Source organism: Orbicella faveolata, unplaced genomic scaffold (genome assembly GCF_042242905.1).
Source record: "Orbicella faveolata isolate gen_17 unplaced genomic scaffold, um_ofav_v1 contig_13, whole genome shotgun sequence".
In the NCBI taxonomy this organism is placed as follows: Eukaryota; Metazoa; Cnidaria; class Anthozoa; order Scleractinia; family Merulinidae; genus Orbicella; species Orbicella faveolata.
In genome coordinates, this window is record NW_028301540.1 from 3,846,213 (window position 1) to 3,868,274 (window position 22,062).

The following is a 22,062-nucleotide window of genomic DNA, read 5'->3' on the forward strand; positions in this document are numbered from 1 at the left end:
AATTTCAGGCAACAATATTAACAAAACTGGAGAAAGAAAATCAATTTGATCTGAGTGCTTGCTCGCGCATATGTGCGCTTTTGTTTCGCATACTGTATAATCATTTCCTACGAACTTCAGTTACCGTAAAATTCAGAAAGTAACGCCACCTCCCCCCCCCCCCCGCCCCCCAAATAACGGTTCCTCGAAAGAAGCATTAATTTTATACTTTCCTATTGAACCTCGAAAGTTACGGTCCACCCGAAAGTAACAGCCCACCCGATAGTAGCGACCAGTTTGAAGAAGTCACTATAAGACAAAATCACTGATCTCAAGCGCAATGCGGAAGGATCAGCCTGACTTCAGGACTGAACAACTTGAAGAGTTATTTGTGATTTTATTTCGAACTTAAGTGAATCTTTCTTGTCTTTCTTGAAACTGATTTATAAGCTGTATACCGCCGTATATGCCCTCCGCTGCTCTTCCACGGGGGTGATGCCCACATAAGAAGGAAAGGGGTGCCCTTCGGAAATTTTGAAAAGAACCCCAGAGGTCCCAAGATTCTGTTTTGTGGACGTGTCTTGAAATGTTTTTCACCCCTAAGGGGTACCAATTCAAAAGCAACACATTATCTCCTGTCATATTTTTTCGGCTGGACTTTTTGTGGCTTAACACCCGAAGAAGTACCAAAACATACAGCGTTTTTAACCCCTAAAAGGTACGACCACCCCGGTCCTTTTTATATGGGATTCCAACCCCCTCCACCCCCCCCCCCCCCCGGTGCTCTACATCATGCTGGCTAATGAAAATTATCATTAATGAAAAACAATGAAGCTTGCCATTTGATTTTGAATGAAAAATAGTATTTGATTAGTAAATCTTATCAACAACACTTACCTGTCTCTATGTATGTATATACTTTGACGTGTATTCTTAAACGAGTGAAAATCAAATGCCAGCGTCCATACAAAGAGGCCATTAGGATATTTCTTGCTGTCGATCGATGACAGCCAAAAAAAGTGGAATCTCTATATATTACAGTCTGTCAACAGAGATGTCAATCAGTTCCAAATTCGCCCACGCTTGAATATTGGGGCACTGTGAATAAACAACTACTGCTGGCCGAACTGAAAGGAATTTTGCGGAGAGTTTAATACAGTTGTACGCAGTGCACGCTTCTGATATCGATTTCTACGTGAAGCGTGGTCGTGCAGACATCGCAAGGTCTCGAAAGATACAGGAATATTCAGTAGGTAATTCTAAAGGGGTCTTGAGGCTTATCACAGGATGTGAAATGTCTGCAGTTGTTCTAGTTCGCGGTTTGAAAAGTCATTTTGTCTCGCAGCAGTTGGAGGAAAACGGCTACCATACAAAGGTTAGTTGTACACTGGGTGCTCGTATTAAGTCAGTTTTTACTTAGTCTGACAGCTTATTGCAACAGTAGAGTAGACAAAAGAAACGTTTGTCAAATTGTGGTCGACCGCTTTTATTATAAGATTTGGTACAAATCAATTAAGATTACATACAGTACCAGTTCTGACTATTGCTCAATAGAATCAAAAGCTGCTATAGTGAACCTTTCTTTGAATACGTTTAAAGTTGATTTTCACAGCCGGCTGATCCATTCAGCTCGAAGTCTGGTATCCAGAGGGGCCCTGAAAAATACGTTAACTTCGGTTCGATGTACAAAATGACATAAACAAATGTTTAAGGATGTTTTTAATGTATTCCTGTCACGTCGGTGGACTGCACTAAACAAAACGTTTCCCTTTCGTTTTCTTTTTCTTTTTATATATATATATATATATGTAACTGGGGCACACGCAGATCCTAGAATTTATCTACTGTATATTTGAGATTATAAGACTTATAAAACTCTGTATTATTGTTTTGTTAACTCATTTTCGTTTCTAAAGAAAACCGAAAGACATATAAAAAGTACCTAATTATTCAGTTTTCAAAGGTTTCATTAATATAAATTCATTTACATGTAACGACATCGTGTGATTTCTATATTTTTTTTTTTTTTTTTTTTTTCAGGTTATTGCAAAAAGAATGTTTTTTTACTTAATCTTCAACCAGAATACATTCTTATATAAATGATTCTTAAAAAAAAAGAGCGCGGTTGCCAGAAAATTGGAATTAAATCATTTTACACAACATACATTTGTCTGACAGCCTTAAAAGCATCAAAGCTAGAAGCTTGTTGCTGATTTATTCGTGCTCTACTGCTCTGACTGGTTTGGTAACGATTCACTTGCTGAGTTACCCGGCTTTTTTAACGTGCTTCAAAACACATGGTATTTGAGGAGACTAGAAAAACTACTCCCCTTGTAACAAATCTTTTATTTGGGTTCACGATAGGATTATATTTCGTCTGTAGAAAAGTTTTTTTTTTTCTGTCTCTTTAAACATTTGGCATAACCCGAGAGACAACCAGCATACAAGCGACAGAAAGGCTTTTCTCGCCTCACTGAAAACGTACGAGTCTAGTAAGAAAAAAGACCACTTCACCTTGTGTCACGATGACATCACATGCTAACATTTCACGAAACAAGCACGTGAAAGAGGTGCCCTGAAACGCAGAAGAGGTACAATGTGCGAGTTTCAATCAACCAATCAATCAATCAATCAATCAATCATTCAACCCATAAGAGTTTGCGTTAGATTCAACTAGCGAGACCTCAGCTATGTGACAATCGGTTTTTAAATGACTTTTATTAAATTACATATTCACATCTAACTATCTTTCACCGTCTACAGATCGCCGAGGAATTTTGTTAACATCCATTACATTGCAAACGCTCTTTCAGTGTAAAATGTCTCCGTATATGTTTGAGGGGTGCTCACGAAGCAAATGTACATCAATATACATTAATTTCGTTAAAATCAAACTTTATACAACTGAGGGTTTCGTCTTGTCATTCTAACCTAATTAACATGATTATATTTTAGCGGATCACCATGTCAATGATTCGTTTGGCGGGAAAATATCAGCGACATCGCCTGTTGTTCGTCAGGTCCGTGAATTGCGGTCATTCTGGAATGCACAGTAAAAAGAAATGCGCCTTTTCTTCAAGGCTTACCTTCAACTTTCAACGTTATGAGAGTCGTTTTTATTTCTTCGATTTTTTTTTTTTAATTTGCTCTGTCAATTCGAATCGTGCACGATATGGAATGTAGATAGTGGGTTTTTGAACAATCTGGAATTTTGCTTTCTCTGTCAAGCCTCCCTCTTCTTTAAATCCCCAGTCAAATAAGTCAATCCCCACCCCCCCCCCCCCCGCCCACTCCCCCCGCAACCCCACGCCCTTTTTCTGGGCATAAAGCATAGTAAAAATGACATAATTAACCGGACTCAACTCGCTCAATACCACAGAAATTGAAGCTTTTTGTCTTGATTATATTGTCCTTCAAAATCAATCAGTATTCCATATAAATGTAAAGAATTTTAATTTGAATCGCCATCGTCAAGACCCTCACTCCCTCCACCCAATCACCACCGTGCATTAAGACTTAAAATTACAAATCTCCAAGATTGTTCTTCGTACCTGTTTGGTTCCAATTCGCCACAATAATTTTACTACCTCTCAACAATAAGGGATAGGAACACACCGTTCTGTGAACTCCTTCATTTTTTGTTGTTGTTTACCTAAGGTCTCGTCCACGGCTACGCCGGAGAAATTTAAAAACGCACAATCACCGGTCATCTTGGATTTGTGTTTGAGGAAACCTCAGGCATGGAAATCACATGATTAACGTGACTACATTATTTTCGAAATGCGCCTTTTTCAAAATGTTTTCCGTCCACACGAAAACGCAAAGCCGGCGTTTTCAAATTCCTCCGGTTTGAAAAGCGTTTTCGAAAAGCCCCGTTTTCATGACGGATTAGAGTGGACGGAAGGCCGAACCGTAGAAATAAAGTTACGTTTTCAAACTCCTTTAACGTAGTGTGGACAAGGTCTGATAATTTTGACTAGAATTTCGTCAAACTGACGGCATTCAGATCATTCTCTTCGAGTTGTAAACACTCCCATGACAATTCGAAAAACCTTGCCAAAACTACCCGCCGACTACAGAGCTCACTAACCCACAAACAAACACATGTTATTTTTCATTCACTCTAGCTAGCATTTCACAAAGCAAGCCGAAAGTAATTATGACCTCAAGCAAGGATGTAATTTTTCTTACATGACTTTAAATGTGTCAGACTTGGTAAGCATTTTGCACATTGTTATTGTAGCGTTTTGTACTGCGAGAGAGGTTCTTACTATTTCGGCACATGAAATTTTGACAAAAATTGCAAAAATCCCACTGTTTTAATTTGATGTACTGAACAATTCCTGTGGTCTGCGACAAGTCCACATCGCAACAAACAAAGAAGACTAACTGGACAATCTTGTTTTTGCAAACAACTAAACCGGTTTTCATAATTAGTCCAATTAGTCTCGTCATTGTTTTTCAAAATGTTGACGCTTTTATTTGCGCTGACCAAAGTCCGTCATAACGTCGTATAGGACAGATGGAAAACGGTCACGTTAAAACGACTAAAAGCCTTGTAGACAAAAACCTTGAAATGGAAACGAGTCCGCAGCGTGTCTTCATTGAATTACTTGTAAGTAAAAGATTTTTGTTCCTTTTTCCATTGACTGACGGTGATTTGAAATGGTTACTTTAACTAAGACTTTCTTTATTTGTTCTCGCTACTTAAAGTGGCTTTAATCAATATTACTATCATTGGCATCCTGATTTAGATCTTTCATTGCTTACCATTGAAACCAATTTTAAAAACATGTACGGAAGAAGAGCAACTATTTTTTGTTAATTCACGGTGACTCTTGCCGTTTTTCATGAATGCAATAATCTCAACTCAAAAATACGTCTTCCTGGTGGTGAATGAAATGTTTGTCAAAGATCCAAGAATGACCGAGGATATATTTTTAAACATGTAAGTATTTTGTCAGGTGTCTAACGTAGCAGAGAATTTACACAATGTCTGAATGGCACACTTGCAGATCGTGCTCTTACGCAGGACAAATGTTTGCATCTACAGATATCAGAATAAGAAATTCAGTGTCTGTGGATGCGTGTCACACAGTCGGAATTGAACTAAATTGATTGTTTTAACAGAATATTCCTAATGTGGGCGTTAAAATGTCATTATAATTATGCTATCTGATAGTCCTCAATGTATATTTGACCACATTTTTTCCCAACGAAATTTCTAGAAAACCGATTAAAAAACTGTATAATATGCAGGTTTGTTCGCGCTGAGGTAAGCTTTCAATAAATTGATACTTTCAATTATCTACTCCAATATCGGCATTTTCAAATGGAGTGTTTATTTCTGAACTTCACTCTTGTGGTATACCCCATTTAACGCTGACATATAATGTTGTGATAAATGCCGTGAATAGTCAATTGGTATCACTTGAGATAACATGGAAGCACTAATTTAAATTAATTTACGGCGCGGTACAGTAAGCCTGAGGGCTCAAGGTTGATAACCTCATTTGTTAACCTGTGAGCTGGCTCCTTAGGGGGTATTGGGTGAAAAACAAATCAAACCGACTGCCATACACTTTTTTTTAATAAGTATATATACTGTTCTTATAAGAATGTATGCTCTTTCAATGTATTTTAGTCAGAAAAAACGGAAAGAACCAGAAAATAAATTGCATTTGCACGCCATTCTTTTCAGCGGTGAATTATAGTTCATTTAAAAAACATTATGCGATTTTATTGTACGTATACGTAATTTATTTTCTTTCAACACTAAAAACAATATGTTCTTAATAAAATCTCAGCCTTTGGGTATATTCTTAATATTTTCTTAACATTTCGCCAATTTCAGCAGGAATATTCTCATAAAAAAGATTCTTAACTGAAGTCTCCCTTGTAATCTTGTTCGACACCGAGTCACCCGCATCCCATTCGTGGTGACTGTCAGTGTTGAAGTGTAATTCGTTCCCTGATGTTCTTCTTGACGTGTTTCCAGGCCTTCTCCTCTCTCGCTCCGGCAGGGAGGGCAGATAAGAGACCCTAGGAACGAGGTTGGGTTCCAGGTTTCTAGTTCCAGGTTGTCTGGCTACTAGGTAAAGGATCATAATGCTAGAGGAAGAGCTGTGTTTCTGTTCGCGCTCTTTCTCGTTTAAGCTCCCCTACCTCTCCTCAGCTAGAAGCGCTTTTCTCACTTTGCATGTTAATTTCGTCACTCCTCGATCTGTCAGTCCGTCAACCTCGTTTCCAAGGTTTCTCATCTCTCCCTCCAGGGGAGCGGGGATATCAGAGACCCTGAGAACGAGGTTGTCAGTCCGTCTGCTCTTCCGCAGACAATGAAATCATCGATTACTTAAAACTAGGATTACCTTTTTAGGCGTGGAATTTAACTGGTTCGTTCACTTATTTCGATCTTTATTTGTTAATTTATTAAAAATTTATGTTTATTTTATTTTATCCACTGATGGTTTGCAACCAATCCTTGGCGGCAATATTGGATGATACAAGCAAGTTAGTTAGAAATCTTTTGAAAAGGCCATCCAATATGGCGACGATTACGTCACGAAAACTAAAAATTTAACTTCACACTGTCGGTTTCATTCCTTTATTCAGACTCAAAGTTTGAGACGTGGTAGTTACTTTTAGATTTAGGACTGTAACGTTTTTGTTGCATCAAATGCAATAATCGCTTTACTCGTATCCTTCTCTTTTAAGTCACCAGATGACAAAAAACCAACCCGACTACACTTGGAACCAGACCCCAACATGAACGCGACCAGCCAGGTGGCAAAATTCGAACCAGAATCGCCCCAGTCCCCGGGCGCGGACTCGCAGATGTCGTTTAATGTTTACGAGGCAAGACTTTCCGGTAGTGGAGATTCTTGCCTGGGTGCGCTGCTTCCAAACAGTGCGAGCAAGATAGGCTTCCTTCCAGATCACCTCACCAAGGACGGCGGCAGGATGGTGCCAGGATATTCAAGACGAATCCGGCAACTGTCTGTGTGCTTGGTACTTTTCATTGCGGTGTCTTTGGTAATGGCTGGCTTGTTCGTGTGGAGAGTGATTTATTACGATTCTGAGGACAAAGCTGAAGCAACGACTTTTAATAACAAAGAGGTAGACTGAAATTATAAAACTTACATTTCATCATAAATTATCTTGGTGTAATCTGGTCGCTTCGTAATTCTTTTTAAGACGGCACCTTTCAGGATAGAGAACATTCACTGTTAGGTACTTTCTGAAAAACGTGATATAGATATGAAATATATAGTATGTTATAAATTTCATGCAAACAACAATGATAAGGGGTAATATATGCATTATCTTCTACTATTAGTGATAATAAGTACTTTTCACCTCGTATTAGCACGAACGTAATAACTTGAAGAGTTTTTACTCGACTGCGGGTTGATTATTCGCTTTCCTTGGTTGTACATTCGATCTAAATCAGTCTCACAACTTTTCCGTGAATCTCGCGCGATACATTTTTCGACGGTTTGCCATTTGAACGTTTCAACTGTCGTTATAAAACTGGTAATTTACCAAAAATTGAAACATTTGAGTGGGTGGATTTTGCTGTTAAAGTACGCTTTCGTCATTTAATTGGAGAAGACAGGTGGGAGAACATCAATTTATGATAGAACACTAGCAAAACTGTAAAATGAACATCGCTAGCTACAAGAATTGAGACCGAATTTGTATCTGGACACACCCTACGAAATCTACTGCTTTTGGGTTTTATATTCTATTTGCCGATTTTGCCGGCTTTTTTTCGTTATTGTTTCCTGCATAAAAGGCTAAAATGCTGCATTCTTAGTTTTATTATGAAAACATACTATTAACATATTATGGGTTTCCTTTCAAACAATTGCATTGTAGAGACGAGATGAAAATACACTCTGTATTTCAAGTTGTACCTCAATACACTTCTTCTGCAAATGTTCAGCTTAATACCAGCTGCTTTCTAATGAGAACATTGAGACCAAAAACAGACAGCACTGCGTTCATATAAGCTAAACGCTAGTAAGTCTTGGTCGTGAAAAACTACCTTGGCTAACTTTCCTGAATTTTGTGCGTAGTGTTAATGATCTTTCTAAGGTGTTAAAAGAGTTCATGTTTGAATCGTTTTGAAAATTGCATGTAGTCACTAAATAATTGACATTAATTTTCAAAGAGAACTTTTTGCTGCTACCACTCAGAACAGTGGAAAGGTTTCTTTTTACGGCAGCTGTCAATTTCCTCTACGTATACTTTGACGGTTGATTTTCAAAACCATTTAGATCACAAATTTGAAATAAAAAGTCCTCATTATTTACACAGGGCAGCCAGACTGCGAGCAAGTCTTTTCAAAAACAAATTGTGTGCGAGGAAGGAAGCGACAATTTTAAATAAAAATTAATTTAATGGACTCGCTTTTCGATAAAGTTTATTTTCCAATAGGTACGGCAAATAATCCATGCTTTTCAGTATATTATTTATTGGTGAAATAAAAAGTACGGTTTTTTATTGACCTTTGAGAATAACTGCACGTTTGAAACTTCATCTTGAAAGCGTTGAAGGTCAATGATAATTTCGTTATTATTTCTAGAACCTGATTAGGGGTTCAATTTCTGTTTGTTTAGAAATCAACATTGTCAAATCCATTGTGTTCTATTGAGATTAAATGTATTTTCTAAGCGGGTGATATTCAAACAATACTTAGGAACATAACTGCATTTATTGCAATACAGTCCGGAAGTAACAAGATCGTGACAAACGCCACCGAAATGAAGTTTGTTTTGTGAATCCCGCTAGGAAACCAATATAGTGCAAGTGGAAAAGCAACGGCAGCTGTCATACACCGAACCTTTTTCAAAACTGACACGAAAACATTTAGTCTAGAAATTTCTACTTGACTAAACTCCTAAGTAAAATCAAGGTGACATTCTCTTAATTATTATACATGGTTTTTGGCCAAAAAAACTATTGTGTATTGAAAGCGTCAGTTTTTCTTTTATCTTGATGCAATTATCTGCAATTAAATGAAATGTTAGTTTAAGAAACATATCAAACCAGAGCGACCTACACTTTAGAAGAGTTGCAACAAACCAGTTTCGGATATTTTTATGTCTGACAGATATACGAAATCTTTATTTAAAAATGTGAATCAGACTGTCATTGTTGTTAAAAAATATTTGGGTAATGGAATAACGTTCATACTTCAATTGAGACATTTGCATATTTTAGAAGCCAAAAGAAATAACACCCTTCTGCCTGGGGCAACTTGAAACGGTAATAAGTGATCGTAAACCTTGTCATGGTAGCGCAGGCGCGCGTTGTTGAAAGCTGCTCACTCCATGACAGCCAAAGCAGCGATTCAGTCCGGGCAACAGGTGTCCCTAAATAGGCGGAATTACATGTATGTTTCGACTCTGTGAAGAGACTGCAGAAACTAATGATATTATCGATAGCTTTTTTACGATAACTGCAGAAATTATCTCGCGCTCATTGGCTAATTTTCGTTGTCAATAAGCGGACAGACACGTGAATTTATAATTTATGCGATGCGTCAACGAGCGAGGACGGGTAATTTGACAATTTGTTATCGTGAAAAACAAATTGACGTCAGTTTTTAATGCGTCTATCCTGTTGTTGACAATGAATTTCGTCACAACATTGTCAAAGTAGTCTGCGGATCCACAGTTACTTTGACAATGTTATGAAGAAATTCATGATCAAAAACGGAACAGACGCATGAAAAACTCACGTCAATTTGTTAAATCGACTTTATAAAACAAAACGGGAAAATCAAATGCTGGAGATGCTATGGTATGTCGGGTCATGATTGGTCCATGTAGTCAATGCAAGAAAGCTGTTCTCTGATGATTTCAGTATTTAACATCAGTTTTGAGATTTTAATGACGACTGCGTGCCGCCAGTCGATGTTTCTCTTTTCATTTGCTGGTTGTCGGCTTTTTTGAAAACAGCGTAATTACACCAGGTGCAAAAATGCGAAAACCTTAATTATGCAAATAATTCGATGAGAAGTATTAAATTTCCTTAAACTTAAAATGTCTCGCAAAAGATTGTACTGATTAGTGCCATTTATCTACCTACATCGCTAAATGATTTAGCGATGCATGTCGATAAATGGCACTTTTAGCCGCTAGTGTGCAGTGTCGTTTTCTGCTGTGAATTTTTCGTTGTGCCCCCTTCAAACTTCCGACTTACAGCCTTCTTGCAATGAATATACCTTGATTGGTAACGGTTTCTTTCCAATTTTGAGTAGCTTTTGTCGCCGACTGATTAATTACAATTAATGAGTCTCAGAGGAATCGTGCGTGCTAGACGTATTATACGTATAAGTAAACACGAAAATAATGTGCGTTAAACGTTAACTGAATTTACCTAACTACCTTATGTAGAAAGCGCGCGGAGCATGGCTAATGGTTTCCTTTCTGGACTCTGGTTCACCTAGTTCAAACCCCAGGGATATAACCGTAGGGTATAGGGGGATTATTAGGACAACCTGACAAAATATTGGAGGTAACTTCCAGCCCGGGGGTATACCCATCTCATGCCGTATCACTAACCCCTCCTCATCTCATCGCATTGTATAAATTGTGTCCTTAGGATCCGAAAACCTACTGTCCTGTCCGAGCGAAAGCAGTTCCTTTGACCATTCTACCCAAAAGCATTCAAGATGCACTGATCGAAATTGACGAGCGGCTGAAGAAGGCAAACACTAAGGATGATACGGTAGGACAAGAATTATATCAATCAGGGTTGTTCACTGGACTGCGATTTAAAAGTTCGAAAGTTTGGACAATTTATAGCATTGGCGTGAACAACAAGTTGATGGATGTGAAGCCTTGCCATATAAAAACGTCAGTACAAATCTCAGTGGTTTGAAATTGGCAACCTTCTGATTTCATTATGCTTTTTCTATTTCTCTTTGACAAGGTCACGTGAAAGGGACCTGCAAAAAGTCTATTGTTTTCCTATTTTGTTTATTTTTGTTTGTTTGTTTTAAAATTAACAAATTGACGTCAGTGTTTTATGCGTCTGTCCTCTTATTGATCATAAATTGCGTCATAACATTGTCAAAGTGGCTGTGGAACCACGAGCTGCAGGCAAGTGGTTCCGCAGTAAACTTTGACAATGTTATGACGAAATTTATCATCAATAAGAGGACAGACGCATAAAACACTGACGTCAATTTGTTTTCTACAATAACAAAACCTTAAAATGCTCAAATGTCGGGAATAAATGATGGGGAAGAGACGCCGTAAACTTACCGTAAACAAAGATAAGTGAATTTTATTCAAAATGACGCGAATATTGTCAATAGCGTTTCTCCCTTTTTGATTGGCTACTTAAAAAAGTCCATAAAACCTCATTGATCAACAACAGATCAACAACAACAGTTTATTTTTTCTACTACTGTAAACAACTAAAAGAATTTACAAGAATTTATCGCAGTTTGACGGCTGAAAGTTGAACTTGAAAGCTTGCAGAAATTAAAATTTTATTCGGCTGTATTCTTAATGACTATAAAAATGAGCCAATCAGCGCGCGAGAAATTAGACAGTTATTGTAAAACAACTGTTTGCTTTTGGGGGAGTTCGCTTGTTAGTTCGTCATGATCAGTTATGCTCTTACTTCGTAAACAACAGCTGTCGCTAACTAACCGTATACATGTATATGGCACAGGTTCTAGAAAGTGTTGTCTTGATTCACCCAATAGGTCTCCATCATGGCTAACGTTGTGTACATGGACAAAGTGATTTGGGAACGTTCATTTGGTAGAATGAACAACTCGAACCCCACAGCGCCAAAACTCTCCAGTAGTACAGTGTTCCCTATAGCAAGTGTTACCAAAGTTTTAACGGTAAGTTTAACAACCGTCAACAGAACTCTGATTATTTTCCTAGTTGCTTGTGCACTTGACTCATCTACGTTTGCCCTTAACTGTCGCTCATAAGCCCTCCCGCTTATAAGTCCCCCCCCCTGTTTATAAGCCCCCTCTCGGGTTAAAATGAAAGAAATTCGATTTACTATGTTTTAGCACTAAATTAAACTTCCAGTACATGAAAAAACGTATTTCGATCAACACTGCTGTAGCTCATTGCCAAACAATTTCAGTTTCTTATTTCGCTAATAAGCTCCCCTGCGAATACACGCCCCTCCGTTTAAAAGCCCATCAAAAACCCCTTACGAAGTTGTAGAAACCCAGGGCTTGTGAGCGGCAGTCCTATCTCGCGCCAGTCTCCTGTCGGCTCAATACTAGAGCTTCCTAATGATGTACGGAGGGTCAAAGATTCCACTCGTGTTTGGAGAACTCAATGACATTTTTATCAATTAGCATATGTCGCGCTGACTTGACCATCTCCATCAAGATTCATTTTAAGGTCAATACACTGTAGTAAAAGCAAGTGAACCAATCTGGCCAATTATAAAGAACACAAACAAGGCAGCGAACCAATCAAAACACGAAGCAAATACATTTAGGTGGCACAAAGCGCGGGAAAACCAGGGCATGCGAGGGAGTTGCGAGTGATTGGTTTTGGTCTTAACTTTGATAGGTGGAAAAAGTGGCGTGACCTTTTTTCAACCAAAAGCGTATTAATTTAAATCAAGAAAAGCTCAGGGTAAGCTTTTACCTTGATCTTATCTAACTTTCGACACTCAATTCTCAAACTCATTAATAACCCATCAAGTTAATACAAAGAAAATCACAACCGTGAAGGAGTTTAATTAGCATAGATTTTGACGATTTTGTTTCCTCCATTTACTCCTTAGATTTTTTGTTTCGATCGAGAAGATATATCAAAACACTCGAGACAGTGTTTCATCGGCTATCCAAACACCTCGAATTTCGTCAAAAATACTCCGCTGCGCGTCGTATCTTCAACCCTCTTCTCGGTGTTTGGATATCCCGATGAAACACTGTTCCTTGTGTTTGATATATTAAGTAAAAACCGCCCTATTCCACATGAACTGACTGGAATTTTTGTAACCAAGTCTAGCAAATGTTTGGTGGGACACTGACCGTGTAGCAATCTCCTAGAGCGAGGACAGTACCGAATATCAGTCTATATAAAACATAAACGGCACACAGGCACACAGCAATAATTGTCAGTCTTTTTAAAACGAATTATTTATAACTGTTATTGGAATGTTTCTGTTTTGGAGATGAATTGTAGTGTTGTTGTTGTTGTGTTTATTCAGGCGTTGATGCTCTACAAGCTTTATTACGAGAAGAAGGTTAAGTCGCTGGATGATCCATTCACGAAGTATATGCCAAAGTTTTCAATAAAAGATCCGTTCAATTCTTACGAGATCGTCCTGAGGTAGGTCAGTGTAGCAGTACCTAATACCATTACAGATTGTCTGTCTGTCGATCACCTGAAGCAATCGATAATATTGATTTATTGATCGATCGACTCTTTATAAGTTTACAAAAAAATGGCTAGGATTTCTTTGAACTTTCGGAATACTGTTAACTCTTGTTGCGAAAGAACTAACTTTACCTGTTTAATTAGAGCTTATACCACTCAGTGAAACAAATCCAGTTCCTAATAAAGTTTTGAACTAATATCTGCAAAGAGTGCTGCGGCAAAACAGAGATGTTGTTCTTCTCTATATTTTTGTTCCTTAGGCAAATGGTTACTCACATGTCTGGATTTCCAAGGGAGGCGCCATGTTTATCTCAGAAAGGACCGATGCTTTGTCCAGATAACAATACTGTCATGTTAGAGAGAATAAGGAATCTTACGCTTATTGCTCAACCAGGCGATAAAGTCAGTTACAGGTCTGACATTTGTTATATCTATGTTTCAATTAAGTTATTTTAACGTTTTCATATATATATGTAACTGGGTTACAAAATTTGAAACACTCAAAAATCGCTCTTATATTTTCCAGTTTATAATGGTAAATTAGATTGTTGACAACGGTTTTACGTTATCATGAAGCAATTTAGGTTTTGGACTTCTTGGTCAAGGACTGGCCTTCTCCCAAAACACTTCCTATGAAGACTGGACGCGGAAAAACATTTTTGATCCACTAGAGATGCATGATTCGGCATTCAAGTTAACTCCTGAGTAAGTACCATCTATTGCTAATAAATTAATGTGAAAAAAAATTCTTTATTACTGAACTTCAGCTAGTAGCTAAGGCCCCATCCACACTACATCGGAGGAGTTTGAAAACGGTGGTTTCACTCTGAAAACGCATCAAATGTTTTCCATCCACACTACGCCGTAGAAATCTCAAAACGAGAAAATCAGCGGCCATCTTGGATTTGTGAGAAAAACTCAGTCAGGGAAATCACATGATTGTCGTGACGTCATCGTTTTCGAAAAGTTCCGTTTTCAAAATGTTTTCTGTTCACACTAAAACGCAAAGCCGGCGTTTTCAAATTCCTCCGCTTTGAAGAGCGTCTTTGAAAAACTCCCTTTTTGTGACGGATTAGTGTGGACTGTAGGCCTAACGGTAGAAATAAAGCTGCGTCTTCAAATTTCTCCGACGTAGTGCAAACGCTGCCTTAGTTTTCTTACGGAACTTCAGCTAGTAAATAATACTTGGTCCGATTTCCGCGCGTCATGTTTTCAAAAGGAATTCAAAATTACATGACACTTTTTAGTGTACGAAACATGAACAAGGGTTGATGAGTGCAGGAACTAGATGGAGGATAGTTTCCAACTCAACTGAAGCAGTTGCAGGGTATTGATTTAAGAGTCAGGTCTTACACAGGGTATTGAATTTTTGGTCAGGTCTTAAATAGGGTTGGGAAAATCGCAGATTTTGGTCTTAAACAGGATAAGAGTTTACCTCCACCCGATTTTTTCTGAGAATAACCACGAGGAACTACGAACCAAGAATGCCAAATTGCCTATTAACGCTATTTTTGAAGCACTTCCTAGATAAGTTGTACAGATTGATTCAAATAGTGCTGTGTGTTGCCAGAACAAAACAGTTATTAAAGATAGCACCTGCCACAAGACTTTCGGTCCATGCGTATGAATCCGCAAATCTTTATCTCTACAGGTTAAGACGGAGAATTCCCGTGGGGTATCTGAAAAAGAAACCCCAGGAGCCGGTTGAATGGGGCTGGGCAAACCCGGCGGGAGGAATGTTCACCTCCCTAGCAGACATCGCAAAGGTAACGTTGAAACTATCAGTAAATTGACCCTTTACTCGTTTGAACATTCTTTAAATAACGCAGTTGGTTGAGTGATAAGGGTGTCAAAGGTTGATAACCGGTATACAGTAAAAGACCGCTTGTAAGTGGTTTAGCCAAGCAAGATCAATCAGGTTCTTATATGTCGGTTTCAGTTAAACGACGAACTCTTGTTATAGAGGAAACACTACTTATAATTTATGTAATCAGTTTTGTTAGGCTGGGAATAACACAGTTTTGAATAAATACTTTATATTTAAGGACCAAACCCAAGTTTATTTATTTTCCTGGTAATCAACAACTATATCTCCTTTATTGAAATTAAGAACCTACTTAGCTAAAATGCCAATTGCTGGTTTTCAGTGTCACGCAATTCAAAATAGATTAAAATAAAAATCAAAACCGGTCAATAGATTAAGTCCAGAATCTAAGAATTGAAAGAAGGTAAATATGCAAAGACTCTCACCAAAATTCTGGTCACAGGAATTTTTCTTATGCGAGATATGCGGAGAAATTTTTTACCCAAATTTATAGAGATTTGTATGGAGACGCCATGCTGGTGCCCATCCGTATGGGCACCAACATGGCGGCCGGAAACCGACAGAAACATCTGTCACTGAGTTTTGCTACAAAAGCGTCAATTTATCCCTCGAGGAACTCTAAAACATTAAAATAATACTTTTTCTAAGACATGAACTGTTCAGATAGCCAAGTTCCCCGAAATAAGTGACTTTTTTTAACCATCATGATAGCTCTCTAGGCCGTCATGTAAATGCCGCGTCACGCAAAAGCTTAGAAATTCAAGCGTAGTGTATCACAAAAGCAAAAACCCATTCGGAGCGAATATTTGTATGAATATTAGTTTTCAGCTGCTCTTATACATCATTTAAGTAAAATTTCAGGAAGATCAATAATTTTGTAGTTCGAATTTTAGTGACGTCATGTGAAAACCAGCAATGACTACCCCAAAATACAAAAACCTAATTTGCTAGACTTCACAAAATGATGGTTCTTATACGTGGGTTTTTATTGTATCTCGAATCAGTTCAAATGTTTCCAGCATCAAAATCACTTCTACGATCGATCAATAATCTCAAGACTTTGATACAAATTTTAATTGTTGTCTCCAGTTGGAAATAAAACTTTTCGATTCAATGGAAGAAGATGACTTTCTTTCGCCTGTTATGACGGAAGAATTTTTCTCTCCAGGTAAGTAATCGAATTTTATTTTGAGTTTGCTGATTTTGTCGAGCTGCGGCGTTGATTAACAGATCCCGAGTTGTGAAAAATGTTACAGCGACACATCAAATAAGAATTTATTATCCAACTGCAGCGAATACCGTCCAAATAACAGTACAAATATACAGTAGAAAACCTGTTTGCCGGACAGGTCGGCGCGCGCACGCAAAACTGTTACACTCTCCCTCTTTCACTGATAAATTTATTGACTACAGCAGTTGGATAATAAATCTCTTATTAAATGTTTTGGTATGTATTATCGCTTTATATTTTTACTCGTTCTGTCGTTGTTTGTATTTTGACTCTCCCTAATTAGGGCTCGTCAAAATACGGCACAACCCGTCAAAATACACGATTCTACGCACCAAAACATCTAATAAGATACATATATTTTTAGCTTGTAATCCAATTGCTTATTTTATTTTTAGTTTTCTGTATTTTGGGGGCGTTTCTAATAAAACAGTTATTCTACTCGCGCTTGTTGGATATTGGATCATTATCGCTGTATGCGACTCGTTGGCTATCTACCATCTCATATCCAACGCGCACTCGTGGAATGATTGTTAAGTATCCATTCGATCTGACCGCGTGAGCTCGCGATGCGACAGGTCTAAAGATCAACGGTGTTGGACAAGTAAAACGTTATTAGACTCTTAAGCATATAGAAGCACTCTGAATTTTTCACTTTGTCGTTTTTATTTTGCCGGATTCACAAGACTCGTAAACTGACAGCACAGCGATACCACACCCATGTTGCATATATATAAGGAAAACTGCATTGAATAAATGTGATCGTCACCTAGGATATATATAGCATGTCTTGTTTTACCAACCATCTCGCAATTCTCAGAGCTGTAATCAATAGGCATGAAAGGTAACCACTAAGAATGATTAACATTTCAAATTTCTTTTCGACTTTAGCCTACATCCTGAATGGCAAACAGTTCATGGGATCTCCCTGGGAGATGTACCTTATGAACGGTTACCTTGCAAGAACAAAAACAGGTTACATGTACGGCTATACATCAAACATCTGTTTGTTTCCTGAGCTGAAACTAGGTGAGTTCTAGCTTTCCGTGAGCAAAACATACACTGAACTCCGACGATGCCTCTCTCTACCCAGGTGAATAATTAGAAACTAACGAGAGACTGACCAAAGTTTGATAATAGATAGATCTGCAATGCGTGCAGATAAGAGTAACAATGATGGTATATACGTTAACAAAATCATTCCATGCGAGCTGCGTTTATATTCTGATTTAATTTCTGAGATAATTAAAATCATGTTGATGAATATTCCTTTTTTCAGCTTTCAACATCTTCAACACAGGAAGTTTAAATGGTCTTTGTACGGATTTAGCGAGCAAGCTTTTAACGGCATTTCACGAGGAACTCATAGCGAGGGATAAAAAGGTGATCCGATTCATTTTAAACTTACAAATTGTAGCGTGACATTTATGATAAGCAATAAGCGACAGACTAATTCTTACAACAGGGAGAAGAAGGCACAAAATAGATAAATAGGAGGGTAACTGATGACCTTCCCTTGCATTAAATTGAAATCGCAAATCACGCATCGCACCAAAATAAGCGGTCAACGGCATGCTCTTAAAAAATTACAGATGTGTTTGCTCAAAGGCGGAGAGCGGAGAAGGAAACTTTCAGGTTAACGCCTTGAAACATACCCTACCCCAATCTCGCCAAAATTAACCACGGGCATAACCTTGCTCTTCCAGAGCACCTTCTTGGCTGGTGTGTCCCAACATGCCACCCTCTACTCCCTTCCAAATTTCATAAGCTTCTCCTGAATCGAATCTCGGCTCTCATCGAGTTGGAGTCTGGGGCCGGGTTACTGTAGTCCAACTGTTAACCCTTTACTTTCTTAGGAAAATGGAACGAAAACCATATATATGAAAGATAAGTGCTATAAACTAGAGACAGTCGTCTTCTCCAAGGTCCAAAAAAGCCGAAACAGCTCCAATGAGACATTATTACGCCATTTTCTCCTGGCGAAGTCTTACCCTTCGATAATTCTATGTTAATACTATCACAATTTTTAGCCACATAAGACTGCTACGCCGGAGAAATTTGAAAGCGGGATTTTCACTCTGAAAACGCGTCAAATGCTGTCCGTCCACTACGCCGGAGATATTTGAAAACGCAACAACCACCGGTCATTTTGGAATTGTGTTTGAGGAAAAATCGGACAAGGAAATCACGTGATTTTCATGTCGTTATCGTTTTCGAAAAGCTCCGCTTTCAAAGTGTTTTCCTTCCGCGCTAAAACGCGAAGCCAGCGTTTTCAAATTTCTTCGGTCTGAAAAGCGTTTTCGAAAAGCGGCCTAAACGTAAAAGTAAGGATACGTTTACAAATTTCCTTGAGCACAGTACAATCTTGCTGAGAATTAACGATTTCTATTGTTCAATTTACAGAAAGAGCATACAATCTCAGAAGAGGAAGCAGCGCCATATTTAGGAGAGTTTTATACGAAAGATGTGCCCACAATTCGCAGAGTGATCATAAAGCACCAAGAAGGACAAATGCTTTTTTTCGTGGATAAACTAGAGAAACTTCTTCTTAATCGTCTCAGTGGAACAACTTTTGAACTTCTTGACCGGAGAAAGGTCAAATGTATATTAATAGTAGTAATGGGAATCAATCACGAGAAAGTGCACTTTGACGCTCCTGGAAATTCCACCGGTTGGATTTCTGCCGGATTCACAGTGTTTGGATTTCATCCGCGAGGCAAAGCCTACTTCTACAGAAAACAGTTATGAGATCATTGTCTTGCTTTACCTGTCTCGCTGTGCGAATTGTTCTCAGCAGTTAACTTTTTTTTTCTCTACGTTGTTCAGTTTCCATGTTTGCACTGAACAAGGATAATAGTCATCGCTAACATGAACCTTAAACGAACTTCAAAGTTTTCAAAAACAAGCATTTCATTCCTTATCCTAGAGAAAACTTTCTGTAGAATCCTGACAGAAAAGAAATAGCTTTAAATGGAACTGGTAGCAATGAACAGGTCTCGAAGCCCATTATCTTCTGTCGCGGGTTAAACGCCCGACAAGAATTCAGTTTAAGCAGCTTTTAAGGCCCAGGTCAAACGTTGCACTTCACATGAGACGAACTAAATTGCAGTTTGAATCGATCCAAACGTGTAAAGCTCGACCGCTGGGTCAAACGTCGAACTTACATCGAATCTAGATCTACATTCAGTCGGACGAACTCATTTGAGTCAAACGTCGAACTTATCATGAATTTGATGCTCTCAGTTTAGTTCGTCTCGTGTGAAGTTCGACGGTTGACCTGGGCCTAAGATTGGTGATGTATGTTTAGTGAGAAACATTTTTAGACGGGCACAGTGCGATGGTGGAGAAGTGAAGTCGAGTCGAGTCCATTTTCGTGACGTGTTCTTGACCGCGAAAAATGGCGCTTCACTCCACTCAGATGTAAAAATATATCGATGCACCTCGTACTACTAGAGAAAATTCAAATAATATGTAAATATGTATCGAAAAAAGCTAATGTATTAGAAAATATTGTTCAATATGCTGAGGATAAGCTGCGATGGACTAGCAGTCCATCCACGAATGTAATAAACATTTCCTAAATATCGTTATCCAGACGGAGAGCCAATCCCCTAAAATTGTAGAATGGATGAAGATCAGTTCATCAAGAATTTCAATAATAATAATAATAATAATAATAATAATAATAGGTACTGTCAGACATACCCGCTTTGTAGGTATGGCTAACATTTACAATTACCCTTAAGAGGCACCACATTGGTTGCATCGAATGCCTCGTGCACAGGTATAAATATTCATATCATTTTATGCCTTTCTGTTTCCTTGTAAAACTTCTACGCTTTTAGAATCTACCTCATTAAACCATGAAGTGTAATGAATGAAATGTGATAACTGATAAATGTGAATTAGCCTTTCGATGGAAATGTTGTCATGTGCTAGAAAACGTTTAGTAAGGTAGACTCCTTCACCAAATCAACTAGGGGATGGACCATTGTTATTTGAGTGGGGGTGGGAGATGAGCAACTGTCTTAGGCAAGCCTTAGGTTGTGCATACTTGTTTGGGAGGGGGTGGGGGTAGGGTAGGCAATAGGTTGCGGAAGAATGCTGTTTTAAAACATCAAATTAATATAGGATCTGGTTAGTAGGAAGCACTTGCTGTACAAGAATTGTTTTTTGGAGAAAAAAACCCAAATGATAAATGTGACCCAAACCCCCCTCTTTCACCACCACCCTCAAAAATATAATGGTCCGTCCCTAAGAACATTCTCATCAGTTTTATTGAGAGTAGCCTGTGGTGCAGCCGGACGTGTCGCAACTGAATCCTCGATATAGTGCGGTGGTGTAGCTTGTCTGTCACGCAGGGTATAATTTAAAGCAGTCCCTCCCAGAGCTTCATACTACAGAACCCAGAAGATAAGTAAGAGAAAATACCGTTTAAGGAGGCAATAAGCAACTTTGAGGGTACTTTCGAAAGTAATTGTAGGCATTGTTTTAGCGAATGTCATAAGAAAATCGGTTTTTGCGAATGTATTAAAATAGCGACATTCTCTCCACTATTGATTAGCTCAGTATTGTGCATAAATGTACATACTAAATTACAGTGCAATATTGATGAACTAAAGGGGCAGTGGGAATGTTACTAGTATAATTGGCTTTCAAGATTGTGTGTCATTGCTCGCTAGTGTAAAGAGACTGTTGACGCATCAAACCCGGCTGTGCAAAATAAGTATTAGCTTACGATTTTCTCTTTTTTTTCTTCCTTTTTTTTTTCATTTGAGCCCAATAAACAACCAAAATCGGTTTGGAAGAACCGTTTACAGGAGTTTGAAGATAACGTGAAAGAGCCAGGGAAAGGCAAATGATTTCCACCTGCAAGCTTTCCGGCTGTCTTCAGGTAAAACTCATTGTGGCTCGAATGTTTACGTGGCCAGACTGGAAACACAAGAGAAAAATTTCTATTTCATGTAACCTTTTGAAATAAAAAGGCCAAGGGAACTTACTCGTGTGTTTTCATTGGGCTGTTTCAAGCAGTTTGCATTGGACAGTGTTAACCGGAGCGACTTTTTTTCTGTTTCTCACGGTGATCAGTTAGTTCACGGGCGGCGCAAAGAGAGATGAATAATCCTGTAGCCTTCTCGTCCATAGTGACTGATCTTTGAGCCAAAGGAAGAGGTTAATTTCTTCTATAAAATGGTTGTGGTTTTGGTAAGCCTCGGTTAACCTTTGGTTAACCGTTTAGTCAGGTTTTATGGCTGCCGTGACGCTAAATAAGCCTAAGTTTTGCCAAGAAAGCTTTTTTTACCAAAAGGAGAGATTTTTCGAGGTTTAGGCACAAAACTGGGCAATGTTTCAACTCTGGGCATGCGCATGAGCCAGGCATAGTGAACCATTTTACCACCGTTTTTGCACCAAAACTGATAACGTTGTTTTTCGACTTGCGACATCGGAATGTCGTCGATATCTAAACCTGATCATTGTAGGGAAAGGCCTAGCCTAGTACTACCATATGCTTATCAGTAATATCTGGTGATATTCAAATTGATACGTCACAAGTGTTACAAAGAGCGCGACCATGAAGTGGCCGCATAGGGCTACTTGGGCGTCAAAAGGTTAAAAATTAATTTATTTAAAACAATCTTCGCAGCGCAGCA

The 22,062-nt window shown here is 38.5% G+C and overlaps 1 protein-coding gene across 1 annotated transcript; it reads left to right on the forward strand.

The window, feature by feature from the left end:
* Positions 1-1,054: 1,054 nt before the first annotated feature.
* Positions 1,055-20,964, forward strand: LOC110060670 (beta-lactamase-like protein 2). Its single transcript, XM_020767458.2, has 12 exons — positions 1,055-1,354; positions 6,694-7,095; positions 10,591-10,716; positions 11,705-11,848; positions 13,189-13,310; positions 13,619-13,771; positions 13,935-14,063; positions 15,010-15,124; positions 16,273-16,351; positions 17,303-17,440; positions 17,691-17,794; positions 18,815-20,964. Exons 1-12 carry the CDS (start codon positions 1,274-1,276, stop codon positions 19,157-19,159), a joined length of 1,938 nt encoding a protein of 645 aa, XP_020623117.2. The 5' UTR covers positions 1,055-1,273; the 3' UTR covers positions 19,160-20,964.
* Positions 20,965-22,062: the final 1,098 nt, after the last annotated feature.

Coding starts and splice junctions, on each gene's coding strand:
- LOC110060670 (XM_020767458.2), top strand. CDS start 1,274: ATGTCTGCAGTTGTTCTAGTTCGCGGTTTGAAAAGTCATTTTGTCTCG. Junction 13,311..13,618: donor TCTTACGAGATCGTCCTGAG/GTAGGTCAGTGT, acceptor TTTGTTCCTTAG/GCAAATGGTTACTCACATGT. Junction 16,352..17,302: donor GGAAGAATTTTTCTCTCCAG/GTAAGTAATCGA, acceptor TTTCGACTTTAG/CCTACATCCTGAATGGCAAA.